This window comes from Barbatula barbatula (assembly GCF_947034865.1).
Source record: "Barbatula barbatula genome assembly, chromosome: 22".
NCBI classification, from domain to species: Eukaryota; Metazoa; Chordata; class Actinopteri; order Cypriniformes; family Nemacheilidae; genus Barbatula; species Barbatula barbatula.
The window spans coordinates 3,655,033-3,680,584 of NC_136785.1; the positions used below are offsets into that span (position 1 = coordinate 3,655,033).

The 25,552-nt window shown below is 36.3% G+C and overlaps 3 protein-coding genes across 3 annotated transcripts in view; 2 read left to right on the forward strand and 1 right to left on the reverse strand.

Moving 5' to 3' along the window:
* Positions 1–514: 514 nt before the first annotated feature.
* Positions 515–10,507, forward strand: LOC306910873 (uncharacterized protein). Its single transcript, XM_079485757.1, has 12 exons — positions 515–883; positions 3,258–3,313; positions 3,397–3,500; positions 3,584–3,658; positions 3,738–3,881; positions 4,051–4,128; positions 4,271–4,422; positions 4,616–4,670; positions 4,740–4,817; positions 5,052–5,163; positions 5,429–7,991; positions 9,240–10,507. The coding sequence occupies exons 1-11, from the start codon at positions 789–791 to the stop codon at positions 7,981–7,983; spliced, it is 3,504 nt and encodes a 1,167-aa protein (XP_079341883.1). The 5' UTR covers positions 515–788; the 3' UTR covers positions 7,984–7,991; positions 9,240–10,507.
* Positions 10,508–16,706: 6,199 nt separating this feature from the next.
* arid6 (AT-rich interaction domain 6) lies at positions 16,707–21,616 on the forward strand. Its single transcript, XM_079486602.1, has 7 exons — positions 16,707–16,912; positions 18,039–18,189; positions 18,270–18,322; positions 18,533–18,630; positions 18,843–19,008; positions 19,880–21,143; positions 21,457–21,616. Exons 2-6 carry the CDS (start codon positions 18,048–18,050, stop codon positions 21,137–21,139), a joined length of 1,719 nt encoding a protein of 572 aa, XP_079342728.1. The 5' UTR covers positions 16,707–16,912; positions 18,039–18,047; the 3' UTR covers positions 21,140–21,143; positions 21,457–21,616.
* Positions 21,617–22,855: 1,239 nt separating this feature from the next.
* The window catches only part of rtknb (rhotekin b), a 28,417-nt gene continuing 25,720 nt past the window's right edge, over positions 22,856–25,552 (reverse strand). The window contains exon 13 of the mRNA XM_079486604.1: positions 22,856–24,201. Coding sequence (XP_079342730.1) covers positions 24,195–24,201 — 7 coding nt within the window. The 3' untranslated portion in view covers positions 22,856–24,194. The remainder of the gene's footprint in view (positions 24,202–25,552) is intronic.

Genomic DNA, 25,552 nt, shown 5'->3' on the forward strand with positions numbered 1-25,552 from the left:
TGCAACTTTAACAACTGCATTAACTCACCTATTGCACTGCAACTTTAATAGCTAATGTCTATAATTTATGCACACTTAAGTCACTTGCAGTATTGTTTAGTCTAAATTATTATCTGTTCATAGCCACCTGTACATTAATGTTCATATAGCCATCTGTATATATTGTTCATATTAGTCTACATACCTACTTTCATATTTTCATAGAACATACCCACTGTATAATATTTTCCTAATATTGTATTCTACTGTATATCCTGCACTTGCTAATTGCACTTCTGGTTAGACCTAAACTACATTTCGTAGCACTGTACTTGTGCATGCAATGACAATAAAATTGAATCTAATCTAATCTAATCTATTCTAATCTAATGTACTATTGCTCTTTTATGACATATCGCTTATTGCTCCCCGAAATCTTTGTAAATCACTTTGGATAAAAGCGTCTGCTAAATGACTAAATGTATATATTTGTATATATCATAAGTCTGTTTATGTACATCATTCTTTTAAACATATAGCATTAATGTTCGCTCAGGAATGAAGCTTAATATTGTTTCGGGTATTTAAAAAGAAGGGGTGGGATTCATCTGCGGGTAATGTTTGAAACAATGAAAACCGCTATTTATTCCGAGGAGGCGTGTCTTACATTTTTCCCTAAACTTCCTACGAGTTTGCATACAATTGACAAACGCCAGCTATTTTAATCTTGGGAGGACAGCCTGCTGCCACAAGGAGATCTGTTGTATGAAAAACGGGATTTTACTGCAAAATTGTAAACTAACAGCATCATGAAATCAATGAGAGAAATTAATCTGGATACGTACAGTTTGTCTCTGCTAACGGCAAAAGAAGATATATTGAACCCACGCTCCTCTACAGACTGGTATGGCATTGTTTTATTTATTATGGTTTGTTAGTATAATAATATAATTAGGCATGATGATACAAATTATAATACATTTACGTTTAAGGATTTCACATTAAGTGCGTAATGTAATAGTGAAAAAAACCTTAGCAGAGGATGGTTTCGATCCATCGACCTCTGGGTTATGGGCCCAGCACGCTTCCGCTGCGCCACTCTGCTGGACGCTGTAAGCATGCGAGTTTTCAATTATAAATAAAAGGAAAATGTTCGGTTTGTGTTCGTATTTTGCTTCTATTAATAATTAATGATGATGGAAACTTTATCAAACACGATGCACGTGTTGTAATTCCCTAGAAGATATTTCAATTGAACAGATGTGAATTGAAATTTCAATTTAACTTAGGTGTCATTTATTGGCATGACAAAAACAGTAGTGCAAACATGTTTCAAAGAGTAGAAAGATGCAAAGCACGAATAGTTCCAACAGCGGTTTAAATAACCAAATATTAGTAATAAAATAAAGTAAGTTACATAAAAGTATCTATATATTTTTTTGATATATGGTTATATGGTATATATATATACACACACACACACACACACACACACATATATATATATACACACACACATAAACATATATATATATATATATATATACACACACACATAAACATATATATATATATATATATACACACACACACACACACACACACATATATATATATACACACACACATAAACATATATATATATATATATATACATACACACACACACTCACACAAACATATATATATATACACACACACATAAACATATATATATATATATATACACACACACACACACACACACACACACACACACACTCACACAAACATACATATGTGTGTGTGTGTGTGTGTGTGTTTGTGTGTGTGTGTGTATATACCATATAATATAACAAAAAATGATATGCTGTATATAATTTTTGAACCTAAAAGCATTTTGATTTAATACAAATATTTGAGATACAAATATATTTCAGGTCTCCATTCCTCTGGAATTTCTAATCTGATGATATTATATTTCAGAATGTCTGTTTTATCTAAATTACCGAACAACAGCCCCTCTTCCCCTCCCTCTCCAAGTCCTCTGTAAACATCCCATTATCTTAATTATAATGTTTATCTGCAAGGGAACAACATGTGACAAAGTATACCACAATGGATGCTTTACGTAAACCAAGGAAATGTGTGTGTGTGTCCTGACAGCATCTGTTGAACGCAGTAGTTGAGTGTGTCAGTAATTGTTTTACTATGCTGGAGGCCGAAGTGCAGACATGACCAAGCAGAGCAGTTCCTGTTGTTGCCGGCTGTTGTCACAGGAAATGTTTTAAAATGGGAAAATGTCACACGGGATGCACTTTGGAAAAGAAAGAATGTTGCTGTACACAAGATTTGAATAAGTTTGTAATTTGTGTGACTCGTTTGACCTTATTTGGTCACATTGTTACAGATAAGAGATCTTTTGCTGATCTACTGCTAGAGCAGGACATCCGTATTATTATAGTTGTCAGGGGATTTGAATTAAAAAGGCTTATTAGATTATTAAAACATCTTCCCTAGTGTCCTAAAGTAATTGTGTAGTTAAATCTTTGGGTGTGTTTGGTTATGAGAGATAACATTTACATTTACATTTAGGCATTTGGCAGACGCTTTTACATTGCATTATCCTATAACTTTTACATAGGTACCTGCCATCCCCTGGGATCCAACCCACAATGCAAGATAAGAATTTAAAATTAACATTAAGCTTTAAAAATGTTAATAATAGTAATGCCAGACAAAAAGGTGGAAGCATGTATATCTCAATAACCTTCCTGTTCCTGTAACTTCCTTGTTCTCTTCAACTGCACGTGAACTTGAATGCGTGAAGCCTTTTATAGTAAAGCATTAGGTAGTTTATTAAAAAAATCAAGTTTCAGTTACTAAAAACTATTTGTCTGTAAGCTCTAAACCAATGTTTGGATTTAGTGAGGTATTAAAGAGAAATTCATAATAGAGCCACATATTATGTATTAAAGAGAAATAATATGGACATGAATGCTTACAGATGTCACGTGGAAAGTTGAACATTAGTCCTTTTCTAAACAGCCCTATTTTTGTCAGGAAACTTTTAAACATGCAAAACCATCTTATAGATTTAGGCTACGTGGAAAGGTGGGAATGTAGAGACCAGAAAGCGATATAGGTTATTTTTACTTGGGCCACCACCCACATTTTAGAACAAAACATTTTAGCATTTAAGAAACATTTGTCTTTGTTGCTAAATGGCGTTTCTACATTGAATCGTATGAACTGCAGTAATGTTTATAATTCCATGTGGTTGTTTTGTCCACCTGCAGGGCATTGTTTGCTTACGATGGAATAATGAACAGGCTCAAACTGGCTGATTCGGGGGGTGAGACAACAAACACACGGTGAAAGGCCTTATAAATAATGTTTCACGGTTGTGAGCTTGCTATTATTCTTTTTGATTTATAGTAGGTGGACTGAAAGAGCTGATGACTAAACTGCACCCCAGACATTCACTTTATGGGATGTGCAGGGTGGGCACAAATCAATCCCTCATCGTCATGCTATTATGGGTTAGTTTATCCTTCACTTTCAGTTTACTGGTTAATGCGGTGCTCTTGATGTCTTTCACCTACACCAGTTTGTGGTCTTTCAGGTAGGAATGGAGGTGGACGAATATCGCAGAGCTGAGTGTGCCAGTCACTTGCCAGCGATAAGGGCATTCTTCAGGGTAAATCTTCTTTAAAGAAAAGGTCAAATAAACCACAGACTTCTAAACTGCAGTCAGGTGACGCTCTATTAATCCACAGGAAGTTCAAATATTTCTTCCTGCACACACTTTGGATGAAATTACAGAAGAAAGGATGTGTACTCTGGTCAGTAAGTCTGCGATGGTGATGCAGGGGCCGAGACAGAAACAGAGGCTCCGGCGAGAAGACAGACAAGAGACTGTGGTATAAGAGCATCACTATCTCGACATTAGGGGGCAGCATTTGGTCGTTTTGTTGAAGGATGCAATTATATATGGTTATAATATTCAAAATAATGAATACATTTATTGTCATTTGATACTATAAATTATTAAGCATGCACCTTGAAGGAATTAATATAAATTACTTGCAGGGCACAAATTACAAGCGAACAATCGCTGCAGCAGAGATCCTACGAATCCAAAGGGAATCTTTCTGGGCACAAGCAGAGGTACAAAATCATGTTTTGTTTATTATTCTTTGAATTATTGACATTGTCTAACTGCTGTAGGATGATGATACTAATATATAAATATAATATAAAGCTTACATCTCCAGAAGGGACTGAACTCTGTCCTTACTGTATGTTACAGAGAGAGGAGGATGAAAGAAAGAAAGAGGAACAGCGGAGGGCAGCAGAGGACAGGAGACAGAGAGAGATAGAGAGACTGCACAAGGAGAGGAGAGAAGCAATGGAGCGAGAGAGGAAGACGATGGAAAGAGAACAGAAGATCAACGAGCAGAGGTCAATTTTGAACACGCTTTTACATACACAAACATATACACTTAATGTAATTCATATACACTATTTGTCAAAAGTACTTATTTATAATGACTATTTTCCACATTTTAGAATACAAGTTAATACAAGTATTAGCATCAGCGGTTTTTAAGATCACAAAAGAAATCCAAACATTTGATCAGTTATACCTTTATAGGAGAATACAAGCCCAAATGAAGGCAGAGGAACGCAAACAGGAGAGAATAAAATGGGTAAGGGGAATATCATTGAGTAATATATTTGCAAGTGTATACATTTAATTTATGGTCTGTACACAACAGAAGCACCAGGAAAGAGAACGAGAAGATGAGGAAGCAAGAGCTAGATACTTGCGCTCTGAATCTGGAGAAAAAGCTGCTGTAAGTGGTGAAACACGTTTACCTAATATGCTTATTTCTCCAAAGTTTCCCTGCTTTTATGTGCAGTTATCTTATCCACCTGCAATTCAGTTAAACCAGACACTAAATATGCCACATTGATATTAATTCATTCTGAATTGTTGTAAATTGCCTTATTATGGAAAATGAATCATCAGACATAATTTATTGTTTGACTGTTTCCTCCAGTAATGTAATATACTTTATGGCCTGCAGGAGGCAGCGGCTCTAGTGACCCAGCGAACCACAAATCCGAGAGAGTTCTTCAGACAACTGTCCTCGTCTTCAAGTGTCAACTCAGATTCCCAACCCAGCTCACCATATCCAGGTAAAAGGAAAACTATTTTCTTAAAAGTCTTCAAGTTTGTGTAAAGGTACTAAAATACATATTTACAATAAAAGTTGAGCTTCATTAACAACTATACAAGTGACTTTAATAACATATTTGAATAAAAAAATAAGCTTCTACCACAATTGGATATATAGTAGATAAACATATATACATTTCATTCACATTTTATTTCAAGTGTTCACATATTTAATATTGTTTTCCAAATGGTCACGTTTTCTCTTTTCTGTCTTCGATTTCACAGTCAGGAGTCCTTACAGACGACTTCATCGCAGTGAGACAGACAATGTCTTCATTTTCAATGAACCTTCATCTTTCACGCCTCCATCTCCTTATAGATCAACAGCGGCATCACCGTACCTGCCCTCGACTCCAGCATCCAAAAGCCCAACACTCGTGTTTCCTTCTTCACTGCACAGTCCAGACATGGTATCACCTACCATCTCAAAGCAGAAAATCCCTCAAGATTGTGAAATGGTTCCTTCTACATGTCAGATCTACTTATCTTCACCTCAGCAAACTGAATCATCATATAAAGTCGCCGCTGATACTATGCCACCCTCCCTTCTGCAGCTCCAAGCCAAACCATCAGCTTCAATGAATGCTGAATCCGAAAAAAAGAAAAACATCACTGCCATATTAGACAGTCTTGTCTTTTACCCTCCACCGCCAATCAAAGAAGAGCTCAGATTAGACAACCAGGGCTTAGATGAAGCAAAACAAACGGATGAACTTTCTTCTTCTGACTTTTCTGAAACTTCAATGCAAACCCAACCTGATGTGAATCTGTCTTGTCAGAGTGTCTCAGATGCTCTGCCATCCTCCCCTTCTCCTGTTTCACTGGTTCCATCATGTCTCCCGGTACCTCAGCCACCATCTAGACCGCTTCCCACTCTGCCTATCACCCCACAAACATTAAAGGATCTCGAATCACACAGAGACTTTCCTGCATCGCCTTCTGTTATATCTACGGTTGAGGAGGAAGAGATTGAAGAAGAGATTGAGGGAGAGGATGGAGAGAAGGTTGAGAAGGAATGGATTCACGAGGAGCCAGCAAGAGAGATCCTAGATGAGGAAAATGGAGCGGTGGAAGAAGGGAAGGGAGGTGATATGAGAGAAGATAAAGAGATGAATCCAGGACAGGATGAACAAGACGTGAAGAATATGGAAAAACATGATGATGAGAATGTTTTGGAAGAGATTGAGAGTGAACATATACAAGATGGAAAAAACATTTACAAATCTGAGACGGAAAAGATACAGCGTGGGGAAATTATGAAAGAATGTGATAATGAAAATGCTAATACAATTATGGAGGAATCAGAGAATAGAAACGAACCAAATGAGACAATTATGGAGGATTCTGAGAGCAGGAAATATCAAGATGGCAAACCTATGGAAGAATCTGAAAGCGAAAAATATCAAGATGAGAAAATCGTGGAGGAATCTGAGAATGTACAAGAACAAGATGAAAAAATGATGGAAGACTCTGAAAGCAAAAAATATCAAGACAATATTATGGAAGAATGTGATGATGAAAAATATCAAGAAATGAAAATTCCACAAGAATTTGAGAATGAAAAATACGAAGATGAGAAAATTACAGAAAAATCTCAAAATGAAAAATATGAAGAACAGAAAATTGAGGAGGAATTTCAAAATATAAAAGACCATGATGAGAAAATTATGGAAGAATCTGACATTGAAAAATGTAAAAATGAGAAAATTGTGGATGAATCTAACAACGTAAAAGATCATGATGCGAAAATGATGGAAGACTCTCAGAGTGCAAAATATCAAGATGAGAAAATTGAGGAAGAATTTGAGAATGTACAAGAACAAGATGAACAAATGGAAGAATCTGAAAGTGAAAAATATCAAGACAAAATTATGGAAGAATGCGGCGGTGAAAACAATCAACAAGATAAAATTACAGAGGAATTTGACATTGAAAAATATCAAGATGAGAAAATTGAGGTGGAATTTGAGGATGTAAAAGATCAAGATGAGACAATTATGGAAGAATCTGAATGTGGAAAATGTCAAGAAGAGAATATTGAGAGTGAAAGCAAGTACGTAAAATATCAAGATTTAAAAATTGCGGAGAGCAACAAATATCAAGATGAGAAAACTATGGAGGAATCTGAGAATGAAAAGGAACAGAAAACTATTGAAAATGGTGATAGTGACGGAAATGATAAAGAAGACTTTCAGGAGGAATATGAAGAGGCTTTAATAAAACAAGAGAGTGAAGAAAAGTCAAGTAAAGACTTTACCAGGACAGAAAATTTGACTGTGTTAAAGGGAGAATCTGATCTTACAATGATTGAGGACACAACAGATGAAGAGGGAGTGAAAAGGACCAGTGACAAACTGAACGAGAAGAAAGAAAGGAATATACCATTCATTGAAACAGATGAGGAGGATCCATCCAATGCAGACAAACAGAAGGAGCATGAACCCTGTGCAGAAACACGTTTCTCCAAGCATACACCACTCTTCTCAGAATCCTCTGCTGCCAGGCCATACATAAGTCTAGCTGAAGGTATACCAAATCATACTGACAATGAACCACAGATGATCTCCACAGACTCAATTCAGGACAAGTCAGATCTGAGCCATCAAGAAGACCCCAAAGTGTCAACTGACTCTTTAACAGCAGCATCATTCAGTCAGGCATCCTCACACCCCCCCTCAAAGAACAGCTCGGGTTCTGAGGAGGACGCTTTATCAACATCAGCCATATCTGAACATCAAGCCAGTTATGGGCAATACGATGGGGTGGAGGGACTTGAATAATGAGGAAGGTGGGGATGAATGACATTTAACATTTTTGAGCAAAACTGTTTCAGTGCAGGAATATTAAATCAATTCCACAATGCATTACTAGCACAATGACCAAATGTGATGTCTGGAGGAAATAGTTTGCATTGTTTTTAATCGTTTAATCTTTGTAGTAAAGCATGAAGAATAAGCTATAGTACAAGTAAGTATAGTATAGTAAGTATAGTACAAAACGCTAAACTTGGTTATTTTACAAAAGGATGTGACAAAAAGGCAAACTACAGCGTATATAAGAGAAAATACGTTTTATTGGAATATGCAGAACAATCCACAGAAAAACAAAAAGCTCACCGAAAAATGAAGCAAACATTGACTACAGTTTTAACAGATATTTATATGCTGTATATTTTAATATGATTATATTTTGTCTCGATTAAAAAACTTCCCATTGTGTATGCACGAGAAATCCGTAATTGTCTTCAAAGCTGAGTTTCAGTTTACATTCCAAGCACGGGACGCAACATGCATACAGAGACATACATGTATACATCTTTAATTATACATGTAGGGCAAAGACGTCAGCTGTCATCACTTTTGGTCACTACTGTTTACGGTAAATACCAGGTTAGCCTCCAGGAAAAAGTTGTAAAGATTGCAAACGTTGCGAAGCTACAGCATATAGCAGAAATCCACCCATCCATCCATCCATCCATCCATCCATCCATCCATCCATCCATCCATCCATCCATCCAAATATATACAATGACGAGGAAAAGAGATTAAGACAGAATTCAAGAAATAATTAAGAAATAAATCAAGATAATTCAATCATCACGTGATTCTCTGTAATTAAACCTCACCCTCAGAAGACGTCAACAAACTCAAATGCTGAATGATTCACGCGTAGAGAGCGTTTTCTAATTGGCTCCGTGTTTTTAATGGGCTCGAAAAGTGTGAGCTGATCCCAGATTTGTTTTGGTCTTGGCAGAGCCCAGGGCTGTAATAGAGACAGGTGTGTTTTCCGAGGACCGCTATTGTTATAGCAAATAGGAACATGCTATGGTATTCAATAAAAGGCTTCACTGAAACTTTTCTTGTATTTTATTATGTATGTATATAACCGTTGGTTTTCTACCCACGGTTGGGTAACATATGACCGAACCCAGTTCTTCAAATCTACCTAGAAAACACAAAGGTTTTTGACAATGCCATTTCGCTGTGCCTTTAAACTGACTGTTTATATTAATCTTTAATAATGTGTTTTTTTGCAGATGTTGCAGTGGACTTGGATTTAAGCAGATGTACCAGCGAAGGCTACATTACTCATAGTGACAGCAGCTTTGTTAAAGCGGGGCAGGACTCGAAATTCTGATTGAAGCTTAAACAAACATTTTCGCGGAACTGCGTAACACCCAATGACAACAGGAATTATAAAAAAACGAATGTATCTCATACAGGTGGGCGGAAATCACAGATAATTGGTGTTATTATCCCAGAACGCACTATTCCATTCAAGCACACAATGATACAGGTTTTGATTGGCATTAATTACTGTTTTAACCGCAAGGAGTGGTTATTCAGGGCTAATGATAGAAGTGTTGTCTCTCACCTCGGGTAGGTTGCTTTTCACGGTCTCAGATGGTGTAAGAATGCAACATAACTGCTTTATACATCATTACACCAATTCACAGAATTAATTATGTTCATTATATTGGAAAATCTCTTTACGTAACTTTTTTGTATTATTCTTAAACTTTGCTAGAAGGCAATATTTCACAATAACTTTCGGACAGATTAACTAACTGAACATTTCATTCATCTGTTGAAAGAATCTGATGTGATGTTCATGCATTGCAAAGGATTATGGGATAGTGGAGCTGTCAATCAAAGACAGACGCTTCAAATACACATGACTATTATCAGGCCTTCATTTAGTGCTATATTAAGCTTATAGGGTGGAGGATATATGAACATTTCACCCTTCAAAATTAACATTCTGTTATCAATTTCTCATTGAGATTGAAGATGATACAATTTTAGCAGAATGCTAAGACTGTTCTTTCATCCAGTGCATTACATTGAACTGCATGTTTTAGAAGAAAACCTTTATTTATGCCTGTTTATTTATGTCTGTATGCCACCGTTCTCAAACCTCTTATCCTCCTTGATTTTCATTTTTTGTCATAAATCATCATTATAATTCACCCTTTATGTTTGTCACTGGGTTTTGCAAATATCTAACCAATAAAAAGTGTACTTGTCAACTTCGACATAACACTATTTAATCATTTAAAAAGTATAGAGTGTTTTTTTTTCATTTCCTGAAAGCAGCTTATTTGGACAAGTGAGGTTTCATAAGGTGAAATTTAACTGACAGCTGACAGGCCACGTTTTACACTTTGGTAGTATTTTTCCCTACTACTTCATGTCAAAGTTTCTTACATTGACTACAACTTTGTTTTATGACTGATATTATTTTGAAGTTTCTTCAAATGTACTGTACATTTAAGACTGTAAATAAAATCTGTTGTGATTAACTAATCCTTATGCAGGTGTGTAGTAAACAATGGGCGGGACTCGTATTAATTTGGTTCAATTCATGGCGTGAATCAAAAGCAAGGCTTAAACGCACAAAATACTATGTGTAATATTGTTGCCTCACTTTATTACATAAAACGTTTTACAGTCTACCGAGTACAATTAATTGTATTTATTGGTTGACAAATAAACCGCATGTCCTTTGCTGCGACAACAAAGATTTAAGAAACAAAACCAACAATGAAGATAAATCTTTCCTATGCTATTTTATATTAGAAATATTAATATTAATGATATAAAACAATATATTGTTAACAGTTAAAATATGATTGTGCAATAATATTGTGAGTGCATACTTTATACCAGTTCTGAAGCAAGAGGATCTTACCAGACATTTTCATTGGATAAAATGCCACAATGCAGTGGTTTTGTGGTGTGCGAGCATGCTTTCTTTGCCAACCCACAATGCCCCTCGAGAGCATGATAATCTTGCAAACAAAAGCCTGTTTGATTGTTTGAAAGCCTGTTGGGTGTCATTTTGTACAAAGTTAAAAATACATTTTCGATATTGATATATGTCTTATATGTCGATTTTTCTAAATCGAGATTTATACATCGTCTCACAGCTTTATAAATAAGCTTTCCATTGATGTATGGTTTGTTAGGATAGGATATTTAGCCGCGATACAACTATTTGAAAATCTGGAATCTGAGGGTGCCGAAACATCTTGAGAAAATTGTCTTTAAAGTTGTCCGTCAGAGGCGCTGTAGCAGGGTATTGCTAAGAAGAAACAGGTTAATTTTTAATGCTCTCTATTGGTGTAATGATGTTGCGGAGAGTAGATGAACCCCAAAGCTTTACATAGATACCAAACTCGAGTCTGTAATTCCCAAAGAGCGGGCCTCCAAGTTTGAAGGCGGCCATTTTTGTTCGCAATTTTGCTGCATCCACTCACAAAAATAAAGCTTTGATATGTTTACGGTAGGAAACTTCCAAAATATCTTCATGGAACATAATATTTACTTAATATCCTAATATTTCTTGGCATAAAATAAACTTTTATCATTTTTTTCCTTCACAATGTATTGTTGGCTATTGCCACAAGTATACCCGTGTGACCAATGACCGGTTTCCGGGTCCAGGGTCATATACGCTATATAATACCATTAAACAAGAAATTCTTCATCAATACAGTATAGCTTGTGATATCACAGACCCACTGGGAGTTCAGAGAGAGAAGGTGCAATGTAGATTTAATGTCTGGAGAGGTAAAAAGTTAGGATTCCTAAGATGTATAGGAGGTATTAAGTATGATATATTCTTTACACATGTGCATACCATAGATCTGCTTACACTATATAATGCATTTCATAAATAAGCTCAAGCATGTAGGTTAGCCTAGAATAAAGACAGACGTTAGTGATTTGATTTGACATGACCTGATGACACACCTATGACAGGAATGTTTTCTTACAAATCTGAGGTCTATGTGGAATTACATTGTTTGCATTCTGATTATTGCCGCTTTTGAAATTAATATCAAAATAGAAACTTTCCCATACGCAAAACAAACGCTTCCTTTTGTAAGGATTCAAGCGTGTTTTGTGCAAACAAATAAACCAAGTGCGACGCAGTTCTTTGAAACCAAGATTAAAAACAGACCGATGTGACACTTCATGTCCTCAAATGACAGTTATGAAACAGTGGTGAATGATATAACTTATTCCACGGCTCGCTGGAACGCTCGATTCTGATTGGATAGTCGCAAAATTTGCAGGTTCGTTAATCCCAGATAAAAACCTCTCAAAAATCATCTTGACAGGATTTTTTTGACAAATTAAAAATAAATATTTCTTTTAAAAACATAAATTACATTATATTTACAAATGATTTAACCAAATTGTCTGTTCGTGACATTTGAACACTGTTTCTTACCTTAAAACGTAAGAAAGTAAACATTTTATTTATGATAGAATGTACAGGCGGCCGGTTGTTATCGCAGAAATAAGCATAGTGTCACTCTCTATGATATTTTGACAGCCGAGCGTGCTACCCAGAATTAGGTGGAAACCACTAAAAGATTGTGTAACATTGTCCATTTCCAAATTGTGACCACAATTATGCCAAGTAAACAAAACCATGCTCCAGATAATATTAAAATCACACGTCTGCTGTTGTTTATACACAACATTAAAATCAATTCCTGTCATCGGGGTTCAGAGGCAAAACCAAGAGCTCTTCATTTAATTGACTTAAAACCAATTTACATTTCAATAATGTCAATATTGATCACCGACATACATTCAAAGAGATATAAACTTGACAATTCATGGCAAAGGGGGTGCATTAAAGTTCATATTTTGTGTCCTGTTCACATGTTTGTCATGTCAAGAAATCCAGTTTCTATCATAAATGAAATGTTTGATGATAACAAATTGACTGTTTGGCTCTTGTTACACACATCTGAACTTGTAATGCAACATTCTTTACATTTGATCAGTGACAGAACTCATTGTCAAATACATTTTCATTTAGTCATTTAGTAGACGCTTTCATCCAAAGCAGTTTACAAAGTAGGGGAAGCAATGTGTGCAACAAAAGAACTACAATGCATAGGTGCAGTAAAACTGGTCTCAGTTAGACAACCAAAGTATCGGAGAATGAAATTATTTACCATCACAGCAACATTGGGTCAAGGGGAGTAAACTTGGGACGGGACTATCTCTCAATCTGCCTAATGGAACACAAGAGAGTATGAAAATGTTTTTTTGTTGTTAAAATGTTTTGTTTGAAGATGGAATTTGCACTTCTGCGTGAATACAAAATATTTGCACATACCGTCAACCACTTAACCGTAAAATCACAGCAACACAATGTATTTTACTTCATTACTTACCCTCGTCGTCCAAAGCCAAATTCTGTTATTGTTTATGTGAATTACAAATAAAACAGCTGTGAATCATTTTTGATGGCTTGAGTTTGATTTGAGGAACAATGGACTCTTTGATAAGATGGAGAATTGGGGAATTTAGGTATCATGTACACGTACGTAAACTCAGCCTGTTAATCCTGTTGAGTAGTTACATCTGATAAATTTCTGAAAGAATGTTTACAGAATCTCAGCCCTTTTATTTATCATCCAACTTTACGACTCTTTCAATCGATCAATTTGTCTTTTCTGAATGGTGACTTCGGTCAGGGCTGTGTCCATCTCTTTCTTATGTGAGATTTTTAAACTTCATTGCATTTGCATTTACTCTGTTGTGTGCACAAAAAAGAATTCACGCGACCCAGGATTAAAAGGCCTCAAAATCTAATTCTGAGAAAACAAGTTTGATTTCAACTATTTATTTTTGTATGATTTCAATATTTGACATGGTTTTACTCGGTCAATATCAAAGATATCATTATATAGATTGATTTTATGTTCCAAATAGCAAATCACAAAACAATGACTTATGGGTTTTCACAGGATGGGTAAGTAGACACACATTTTTTGAACGATGCATCTTCTGGGAACATAGTCAAAATATGTATTTAACTGGTTATTCGTGGGAGGATTTGAAGGGTTTATAAAATTTGGGAATGTGTTTGCTCTGTATCTGCTTGAATTGTTTTTTAGAAAAGCCCTTCAAGGGACTGGAGGTGAAAATGATAGCTTGCTATAATAGGTCCGATGAATTTTGTCTAGTCTTTGACTGGAACCGTGTTTATTGTATTGTCCCTATTCAAATAAACCTAAAATAAATATAAGTCATGTAATTGTAAGACTAATTCAAGAATGACATTACTCACATCACTAGGAAAAGCTGGTACCCGGAGCTGGTACAGAGTAAGTTTAACAGGTTCACTTGTTATCCCATCTCTTCATCAAGTATTCAAGTGAATGACTGAATTCAAGCAAACTTTCTCAATGTTCTTGCAGATGTTAGATAACAGATATACATAAAATGTATGACAGTTATGTTATCTCTGAAAAGAATAAATATTGTGAGATCTGGCTAGAAATTCTGTTTATCTGAAAATGGTGATCATGATAGTCTTTTGTGTGCCGTTTTGAATTCCTTGACATTGACGTCATTTCAGAATGCAATCGTGCAAATGATCTGAACCATGTGGGTGGATTAGTCTGATAAGCACGGTGCATTAGATGCAGGGCATCACGTAGCCTACATCTCGCAGCAGTAGTGACATTTTTGACATGTTTTCAAGTTTAAAAACGTTTTATTGCCAAGTGTATAAAATGTTAAATAGAAGTCATGATGAATTTTAGAATTTCTTTGTGCAAATTATATCATTTGAGAACAGCACAAAAAGTGTGCTGTGTGCCCCAATTAAAAAGGAAAAATACCAAATATAGATATAAATATGTTGCTGTTGCTTAAACTTTGTACTGAAAGTTCATCTTAAAACAGTGAAAAGGATCGGATACAGTATGTTGACGCTTGAAAACAGAAGTTGAGGAATGGACAGCAAAAATGGGGAAACCGTTTCAAACGTGTTTGACAAATTATTCTTTAAGGAAATGAAAATTATTTACTTCTGTCAAGATTACATCTCTTACCTGTAAGCCTCAGAAGGAATTTCTATTTAGATTTTTTTTACACAAACTGAGATAACATCTCACACTATCCAGATACTCTGACCTAATATTGAACAGCATCCTTATACAGTATGAATGTATATTGTTTACTTTGGACTACTATTTTGGTCTATAAAATGTGTTTTCTTCTGTATAATAAATCTCTGTTTTGTTTTAGATTCAATCTTTTTATACGTTGAAGTGGCATTCATACTGTCTACGTTAAACATTTGACTTTCGTATCCAAATTCAGTTTGGGCCCACTGTATTAATGTGACGTTTTTAAGCTAAAACAGGTTCTTCAAGACAAGAAAATGTTTCGGTTATTGTAATAAACTTACATAAACGGTTGAATAAGGATGGAAAGAGACAGACACTTAACCCTTTGTGGGCGTCCTTTTTTTATGAAATATGCACTTGCGCAATTAACAACCCAGTATCACGCCAAAGCGTGTAACAGACACGTCGGGTGTTCTGAAAATGTACCCATCGAATTTTGATACCCTCCTGTTGTGATTGGGGTCATTTAGGTGTAAGGGTTGGGTTAGGGGAGGGGTTTGTCCTGTTTTGTATGGAGGTAGCCAAATTTGACAGGTTAGCATAAATTGTCAGAACACCGACGTGTCTGTTACACTTGCAAACACGGTCAAGCACGTCAACACTGTCGCACTTCGGGTCTCAGCGGCCTGTCAGTGCGTGCAAAAATGAAAGCTTTAAATGCAATAGATTTATGAGTATTTAAACAATGTGTTGTGTGGATGTCAAGCTTCCAAACCTGCTGTTCAATCAATTACATTTCTGTTTCTATTGTGCGGTGACATATTTTGTGCTCTGATATCTGTGAGGGAAACAACCGAGAAGGTGCAGTTTGATGTTATTTTTCCTCATTTTTTGCATATGAGTAAAAAACAATCCAGTTTCAATCTGAGAATAAAAGCTTTGCCTGAGAACAAATTATAATTAACGGCATTTCCTCCATATGTGGTTTGGGTAGGTTTGCAGAACAGAGCCGGATTGTTCAGCATCACTAATAAATCAAACTTATGCTTTATAGTTACATAAACCAGCGACCTTTGATATTTCATGGATTTGTCAGTTATGAAAGACTAAATTTTTTTTGTATTGTTTCCTGATGAGAAATCTCATGTGTTGTAGTTTCAGAAAATATCATAACCTGTGCTCGGCATAAAGGTCAGAGATATAAAAATTATCTTTTTTTATAATAATCTTTTCTCTCAACAGGAGTATTATTCTTCAAAGCTTATGTGAAAACTATAAATCATACGATACATTTATCCATAGGATGATTCCAGTGAATCGGACTAAGGATGAATTTTAATTTTATAAATACATCACAATGCTTTACTGTGGAATGCAGCGCTTGCATAATTTCAGGGCGGGGAACTAATTTCATGTAACACAAATAAGAAAACGTGTTCGGCAATAAACAAATTAATGGACGAGTTCCTGAGAAGTGCTGTTCCAGAGTCGATGACTAAATCGCTAAGTAATTATAGGTGATATTTATACTAAAAAGCTTTCGCCATCTGACTTGAGAACAGGAATAACCAGTCCGACTTCACATTCCAAACAGGAAGACAGTTGAATAGACATTTCAGAACTAAGAGTGCATTCATTCATTCAGGTGTGCAGAATTAGCGTGTAGACATCACATAATTGACGCTCTGTTGGTGTAGCATTGAAAACAAGCGTAAAACTTCCCTCAAGGCTGATTGTTTACTTGAACTTGCCCTGGATAACTTTCACCTGAATTAAGAAGCTGTCGATTTGACCTCCACTGGGAGAAAACTCAAGAGACACAGGTAAGACAAGAGATACTCATTATTGGTCAAACAAGAACTTTTTTCGACATGTATCTGGTTCTTTACAGTTGTTTACGAGTTTGATACCTGAAGATAAATGATTGACATGTGTCATTGCGTTTAGGTTTCAACATCATTTTAAGGTCTGAAAATGTCTGAGCTCGTGTCAGCAGTCAACACACAATATTATTTCATTGTTTGGGGGTTACTGGTAGAGCTCCCAGTCAAGAAAAACAATGAATAAAAAAGCAATTTTCCGTCTGTTATTTGAACCTGTAATTCCTGCATTTGCAAACATTTTAAATATACAGAAAAAATGCTTGGAAGAGGACAAAAATTCGAGAACAGGTGTCACAAGGATAACCGATTCTTATTATAAGAAACCTTATTAGGTCCGGCGTCAGTTTAATTATTTCTGTCCGTACATTGAGTTCTTGTTTTTGTATGTTCTTGATCTATCATGATTTAGATATGAATCTGTCCAGTTGAGATGAGCATGACATTCTTTTGCCTGTGGAATGTTTGATGTGATAAAATGTGGACATTGGATCTATTGTTGATCCAATGCAAAAACAAAAACAGCCGTGATGCCAAGATAAATGCACCCAAAAAACCTGTTGTCCTGATTGAGGTGCAAAACACTTCCATCCTTCAAGAAAGTCTCAGCGATTGATCGCGTTTATGGTTGTTTAGATGCTAGAAAACAAGCAAAAAAATAAGAACAAAAGAAAGCGATAGTATGCAAAAAGTCCATAATACAATGATGTACAAAGCACATTTTCAATGTGTCTAAATAGAAAAATAAAGAAATGAATCAGGAATATGAACAAATTGACAGTAGACGCATGAAAGGGAAATACATGTTAAAATTGACAAAAGAAACAGCGGAGATGGTAACTAAACTAAACATGACTTATAACATTTTTGTTTAGGAAAATGGGCACAGTAAAAAAAAATCAGAGTTATTTTTATCCTAGCATTGGGTCAAAAAGGGACGAACCCCAATTTAAATTTATACATTATAATTCATAATACAGCAATCACCATTACAAATGTGTTTTCCTGCAGTTCCCTTTAACACAGATTGTTTCACTTATTGGAAATGTGAACATGTTGATATTTTCAGGCTACCGTGATGGAGCAGGACCGATTGAACGAGAGGAACTCGGACCCTGGCGAGGAGATGACCGAGGAAAGCTTTTTTAAAGATCTTTACTTCGTTATGAAACAGAGAGACACTCCAATAGAGAGGGTCCCTCACCTGGGCTTCAAACAGAGTAAGTGTAAAAAACAAAGACATTTTAAACCGAAAAGTTTCATTTGAAGAATTCACCTCTATGTTATTTTTCCTTCTCAGTTGATTTGTTCTTGATGTTCAAGACGGTCAAAGAGCTCGGAGGCTATCAGCAGGTAAAATCCTTCTACTGTCATTTCTCTTTTACTTTCAGCACAGCTTACACATCAAAGCATTTTTTTTAATAGTTGATGGCATTAAAGTGTCCGATATGTTGGTTTCAAAGAGCCGGCAGCCCGCTTTGATTGACATTAAGAACGATATTTTGAAGCTCACATTAATTACTTTACCGTGCCAAAGACAAACGTGTTCTGTGTGACTTATAGGTGACTGCGCAGCAGTTGTGGAAGAAAGTTTACAACATACTTGGAGGAAACCCTCGCAGCACCAGCGCAGCCACCTGCACGCGCAGACACTATGAGAAGTGAGTACAATCATCACTAAACAACACGAATGAACACCAGAAGTCAGTCGTACCAAACCCGTACAATACCAAATATGGTACACCCTTCAGACTGAGTTTTATATATGTATATGCGATCCCTGGGATCGATCTGAGCTCGGGGCGCTGCTAACGCCACGCTCTTACCACTGAGCTACAGAAAAGCTAAACCCAAATCTCTTTGTCCAAATCAGGCTTCTCCTTCCTTTTGAGTGTCACCAAACTGGATATGGGGACAACATTGTGTTCAAGTCCCCACGGACACTAAAGCGCTTCCACCCCAGCAGCTACAGTGAATTTGAGCATGAATACAGGAGTGGAAAAAGAATGGATTTTCAACACATTCCAGCATTTACTCCGGTATGTAAATTGTTTTATCACATTCATTTGATCATTTTATATTACACGGCTCGTTGGAATGCTTGATTCTGATTGGCCATTCGCAACATTTGCACGTTCGTTATTCCCGGATAACAACCTCTCAAAACGAATATCCTTACACGATAACCTGGATGATAATCTGGTCGTGATATCTGAACATCGTCTCTTACCTTAAAACTGTCTGCATTCGGTAAAAAGTAGATTATAAAATATTTCAAATTTCATGTCCAGTGTTTTTCTCATGTGGCAAGTGACTGTGTAATAAGCGGGCTGTTATCGCGAAATCGCAGTTTATTTCTGCGATAATACCGGCTGCCTGTACATTATTCCTTAAACAATATCATAAATGTTTATTTTATATACGTACAGTATTTAAAGCCGCAGTCCGTACCTTTCCTATGAAATCGTATTAGACAACTCAAATTATAAATTATTATTGTAAGCCATCGTTGTAAATCGGAGTGATGGGGACACCGTTTGAACGCTTATTGTTTATGTACTTAAATAAAAAAAGATTTGTAAGAAGATTTAAATAAATAAATAAATAAAAAGATTTGTTTAAAGATATATACTTTGTATAAAATAAAATATATGTAATAAAACATTATTTATAAAATGAATAATAAGCTATATATTAATTATTATATACAGTTATTAATTAAAATCATAATAATATTTACATATTGTCATCATATATAAAAAGTAATACTATATTTAACATTGCAAATTCTGTATAAAACAAAATATATGTTTTACTATTTTGTCACAAGATGTGGACGTATTAAGAGTGTGTACCTCATCTGTACCTAACATACTGAACTCATTTTTGCCATTTTTCTGTCCCTTCAAGACCTCTCCGAGCATGTTTGTGGAGCACCAGAGACAGATGTTCGGCTTGCCTTTGAACATCGCTCCGTACACCACACATGGCAGCACATCTATACCAAATTTTCTCACGTACAATGAATCAACACTGCCCCACCAGAGCCTCAACCTGCCAGATCAACCTCCCCGGACCCCTGCTTCATATCTGGCCGAATCCTCTCCAGAGGTCCAGAGCTACAAACAGCCGCTTGACCGTCTACGTCTCCTGGCCAAAGAGTACAAGTCATCAGCTGGCTGGGAGGAGCCTCTCAATCTGAGCTACAAACAAAACACACTAGACACACTGGGTGACACTCCATCATCTTTCGGCCCACCGGCTTCTAAAAAACCCAAGTTTCTCAATGAACCCTCACCGCTTTACACTCCAAGGGGTTTGAACACAGAGGAAAGTGCAGATCAAGCCGAAACCACGGAGGAAACTTCCCCAGCGGGACCGAGCCCGGTGTCATCTGATGTCATCGATCTTACCTCCGGTGCCCATTCAGTGCCACGCAGAGCCAGCCCACCATCGGTTCACTTGTTCAACCGGAAACCGAAATACCCCGAAGCCTTCGCTATGAAACACGACCGAGATCAACATCAAGACAGGCGGAAAGAAGAATCTAATCTAAACCAAAATACTCATCAACCCTTGGATTCAAATGGCAATATGGAGATCCAGATTCCTCTGAAGCTTCTACAGGAATTAATCCGGAGAGGACTGCTCTGCAGCCCAGCTTTATCTGGACACAAGCTTCTGTCCCAAGACCCACCCAAAACTGACACCCTACCTGTGCCCAAGTTACACGTGAGGTCCCTCTCATCCGAGAGTACCCCCATGAGTAAGGAGCCAGAAGATCTGAGCTTCAGAAACCCTTTGAGAAACCAAAGCCTGCAAGACGGCGGTGTGAAGAAGCACCGATCATTTGGCAGCACAGAAGAATTGAAGCCCCAGGGCATATTCAGTTCTTTTCAAATCAACAACAAGTTTGATAGGGACGTAAAGCCACCTCACCCTAAACCAGCACCTGTGACAAGGAACCAAGATCACATGAGGCCCAAATATGCTGACGACAACTTGCTGCCTTTGACCATGAAGTCAAAATCGGACAAAGCGATGGCGACGTCATTCATTGCACCGAAGGAAAGGTCTTCCACGCCACCTCTGATGCAGGTTACATCAGACCACCTGAAACTTCTCCTGGCAAGTTTTCCCTATAGACTGGAAAGGGGGCCGACATTTTAAGACTGTAAGTTTCTGAACGTCTTAATCTTGCCAAATCAGCCTGTTTGGTTGCATTACACAAATATGAGTGAAGTTGAACTAAGAAGTGTGTATTGAAAAGCTTTCGTCTGTATATTTCTGTGTGTGCAACTGTAGCATTAAAGAACTGTCCACTAGCAGTCACTGAGCTGGACGTGACAGGTGTTTTTTAACGTTTTGTAAAACATGAATATGTTTTTGCTTTTTTTAGCACCACTTACTGGAACTAATTAGCATTTTATATAGTGTTCATTAAAGTTACAATTACAACAGAAAATGATTTTTTTAAAATATTTTAGGCAGAAGTGAGCAGGCACCTGTGTGTACTGCGTGAAGGCCCTGATTTTTGCCATTTTTGTGTCAAGACACCTGTATGAAGAAGCCTGAATCCTATGGCAGCAAAGCACGAACCTTTTCTTAACATTTTTTATTCACATTCAAATGTAAATAAATGTATGTAAAAAGCTCACGTTGTTGCTCTTGTTATATTTTTTAATTCTCACTGCTTGAATGGTTTTTGAAAAACGTTTGTACACTTACAAAAGCTTTAATAAATAACAAAGCTATAAAATGTGATCTGAAATGCAATATTATACAGAATGTTCAACGCAATCTCACGGCAAAAACTGAACCAAGTGGCTAATTTTGGCTAATCCACGTGAATTCGTTCTCATTTGTACTTTTTAGTGTGGTCTTCTATCGCGCCAGTGACTTCAGGTTAGCGGGTGGGGCTTCAGTATTGCTTTTCCAGCACAGGGGTTCCCAAACTTTTCAGCCTGCGACCCCCTAAATAACAGTGCCAGTGCTTCGAGACTATCCCCGGAGGTGGTTAAAGTATACAATCGTATATGGTGAGAACACAAAAGAGCACAGGCTAACATTATATTATTTTATTGTTATTTATAGTTATTTTTATTGTTATTTACATAGCTTTCCTGAAGCTCAGTGGTTAGAGTATGGCACTAGCAAAGCCAATGTTGTGGGTTTGATCGCAGGGGATTGCACAAACTAAGAATCAAATGTATAGGACAATGCGATGTAAGTCGCTTTGGATAAAAGCGTCTGCCAAATATGTAAATGTACACATTACTTCACTTGTTGGTGTACATAAACTATGAACTATTACTACAGATGGTCGAATTTCATCAAAATGATTTGAGTGCTGATGGATGTGCCCCTTTTCGTACACCTGAGGACGGTGTCCCCTCACACTGTAACTTTTTCCTCTGATCATGTTTATCTTTAAAGTCAAATAACATTAGGCAGGCATTTCCTGAGAAACCACACCTGACGGTACATCTTACAAATCCGTTTTTTGATCTTACCGTTGTGAATTGGGGGAGGGTACGTTTTTAACAGATTTTAACATTTATTTTGGTTTAGATTTAACCAGATTGCAGCTATAAGAACGACTTGAAGATCAACTGTATATTTAAAGTCAAATGAAAAACTGAAAAAAAATTATAATCTATCATACTAAAGCTAAATCTGAGATGATCAATTGACCTCATCAATGCAAACCCACAAAGACGGGCTTTCTTTCTTCCGCAGAACGCCACAAAAAAAGGTATTTTGAAGAAAGTTTGTAACCGAACTTTTATCGTATGGACACAAACCGAGCACACTTTTTCAAAGTATCTTTTTTTGTTTTCTGCAGAAGAAAGCAAGTCAAGCACGTTTAAAATAACAAGGGTGATTAAATGGTGACGTAAACTTTATTTTTGGACGAGCTATATCACTTTTAGATCTAAGACAGTTGAGGCAGATCACATAGATTTCAAACCTTGGAAATACCTGATCTTTGGTTTTATAAGGAAATGTCAGACGTCACACACAGAAGTTGTCTTACTGGTTGCACATAAACTTTCGGGAATATCTTCACAGAGATGCGTTGACACACGTATCCCTTTTATAAATGGCCAAATGCCATACAAACACATCCTTCAGTCGACATCTGCAGCATTGAATTCAAGCAGCCACTCCTTTATTTCACAGTACACTGTGAATACACACCTACATAAAACTATGTATTTACACACTGTCAGCAGCTTCAGACGTTCGTTATATAATCAAACTAAATTGAAAAATAAGCACAAAACTACAAACATTTCCTCTGCGTGGAAATCCCAGATGTAATCAAAGTTATTTCAAATACTTTATGAAATGTATGCTTAATAATTTGAACAAAGTACATTCCTGAATTCATTTTCATAGTAATGTTAAAAAATCTGTCCATATTAAAAATGCTTTCATATTCCTATTGAAACAAGACAAGTTAAAACGTAACTATGAATTTCTTAGTTTTGGTTATGTCCCCCTTTCGCATTCATGTGCATTTGGGCTGTAATGAACTTCACATGTCTGTATAAAACCTATTGATCGGTGTTATCCTGAGTGGGTGTGTCAATGAAAGCACAGAAATCTGACCTTGAACAACCACATCACAAATTGACTTGAAAATGACCTTGAAAAAACAAGATTTTGGAAGACAGCTATGTATAATGCTGTATATAATAACAGAGAAGTTACAAATACAATTGTACATTTGGTAATTTAAAAAAAAGAAACACTAAGAAAGCTGAAGTACATTTTAAACATATTTATAACGTATTTATGTGGTGGTCAGGTGCCTGTTATTTTCATAAGCATAAGTGATTCAATAGATATTTGCTTAAAGCTAAATACCTAAAAAAAACGGTCAAATTCTTGTCAAGAAGGATTTCTATAGCTTGTGGCGAGTTAAAAATTCGCAACAAGTTTCAAGGCCAATAAAACGAAATAAACATTTAACTACTCAGGGATATTTGATAAAGATTTGATGTAATAAATGCAATGTAATAAATGCAATAAAGGCACATTTTTAGTTTAAATGATAAAATTAAGTGTAGGCTTTAAATCATTTTTTATTATTAAAAAGAAAAAGAGGCAGACTAAGGTTCGCAAACATTTATGTGGCATATATCCGTTGCTGTATGGAGTTGTACTTTGTTGGGGGTTGCGCACCAAACAGGTTTTGTTTCCTATTCCCGTTTCATCCTTAGTAACTGAAACAAAGAATAAGGAAGAAATTAAGATAAACAAAAGCAATTTAATCAGATTTCCATGCGGTGTGGAAAACATTTAGTCTTTCGTGATGACACAAAGGTGAAGATGACTCTAAAACTAAAGATTTAATCTCTTTTCTTTTTTTATAAATAACTTATACAATTATTACTGAAGATCATTTATTAGTTCACACACACACAGATAATAATTCTGTCCTTTAAGAAAACATGTGAACACTTGTTCAGAAACGTTTTCATGTGTAATAGTTCTCATGTTAAAACGCTGTTATATCATCCACAAGTTTTCACAATCTGTGCCGTTGACAGGTTTTGCACATAGGAATGAACATGGGATTCACAAGGAAATGTTTTAAAACTGCATTAATAAATATGTTGTCATCATTTATTCACCCTCATGTCGTTTAAAACCTGCGTGACTTTTGTTGTTCATGCAAAAAAGAAAAACGGGGAAATTAATAATGAAAGAATTTACATTTTAATGCTTTTTGGTCGACTATCCTTTTAAGTGATATTGCATTTTTAAGGAAATAAGGAAGAAGAATAAAAAGAGAACTATTGTTGTGTCAAGCGATAAGGACTCCACATGACATCAGAAGGCCTCAAGTCAAGTTTAGCTCTGCAAAAACACAGTTAAACCTTTATTTATCAAACTATTAAATGCAGTACTTAAAACTCAAGATTCAATGCAACACTACACAATATGATGATTTAAAATGCTTGGTACAGTTCATAACCTCCAAGAAAGTCGCCCACTTTCTGGTGGAGCAAAGTTCAGACACGCCCACAGAGACAGACGCCAGCCATCACCTGATTTCTGTGACGTGTTTAGACAAGCACATACACCCACACGCATCACAAACACCCACACGCCGCCGTAAGGACAGCAAATGCGGCAATGAATGGAGGCATGCAACCAATCTGCAGTTCCGCATTGAGGCATTAATTAAATAGTGAACCCAGCAGATAACAACTGAGATTTGGCATATTTTTTCATCTAGAGGAAGATTGGTTAGTATGGCAAGAGTGACACATGTTTATCAGGATGTTTTGGTGACAAGGAAAGATTTGACAGCTGCTCGACACACAGACGTCACTGAAACATCACCTTAAAAAAGCCACACATACAAATCAAATGCAAATACATGGCCACTTGGTCTCAAGTGGTCAACTAGGGCTGTGTTTTGGCAAGGGTCTTAAGATACGATACATATCACGATAGAAAAGTCACAATACAATATATTGAATATATTTCGATCCGGTACATAATTGTAATATATTGCAATACGTTTTCAAATAAAAATTGTAAAAAGAAAATAGAGCTGATAATACA

Coding starts and splice junctions, on each gene's coding strand:
- LOC306910873 (XM_079485757.1), top strand. CDS start 789: ATGAAATCAATGAGAGAAATTAATCTGGATACGTACAGTTTGTCTCTG. Junction 3,501..3,583: donor TCATCGTCATGCTATTATGG/GTTAGTTTATCC, acceptor GTGGTCTTTCAG/GTAGGAATGGAGGTGGACGA. Junction 4,671..4,739: donor AACAGGAGAGAATAAAATGG/GTAAGGGGAATA, acceptor TGTACACAACAG/AAGCACCAGGAAAGAGAACG.
- arid6 (XM_079486602.1), top strand. CDS start 18,048: ATGGAGCAGGACCGATTGAACGAGAGGAACTCGGACCCTGGCGAGGAG. Junction 18,323..18,532: donor AGCTCGGAGGCTATCAGCAG/GTAAAATCCTTC, acceptor TGTGACTTATAG/GTGACTGCGCAGCAGTTGTG. Junction 19,009..19,879: donor ACATTCCAGCATTTACTCCG/GTATGTAAATTG, acceptor TGTCCCTTCAAG/ACCTCTCCGAGCATGTTTGT.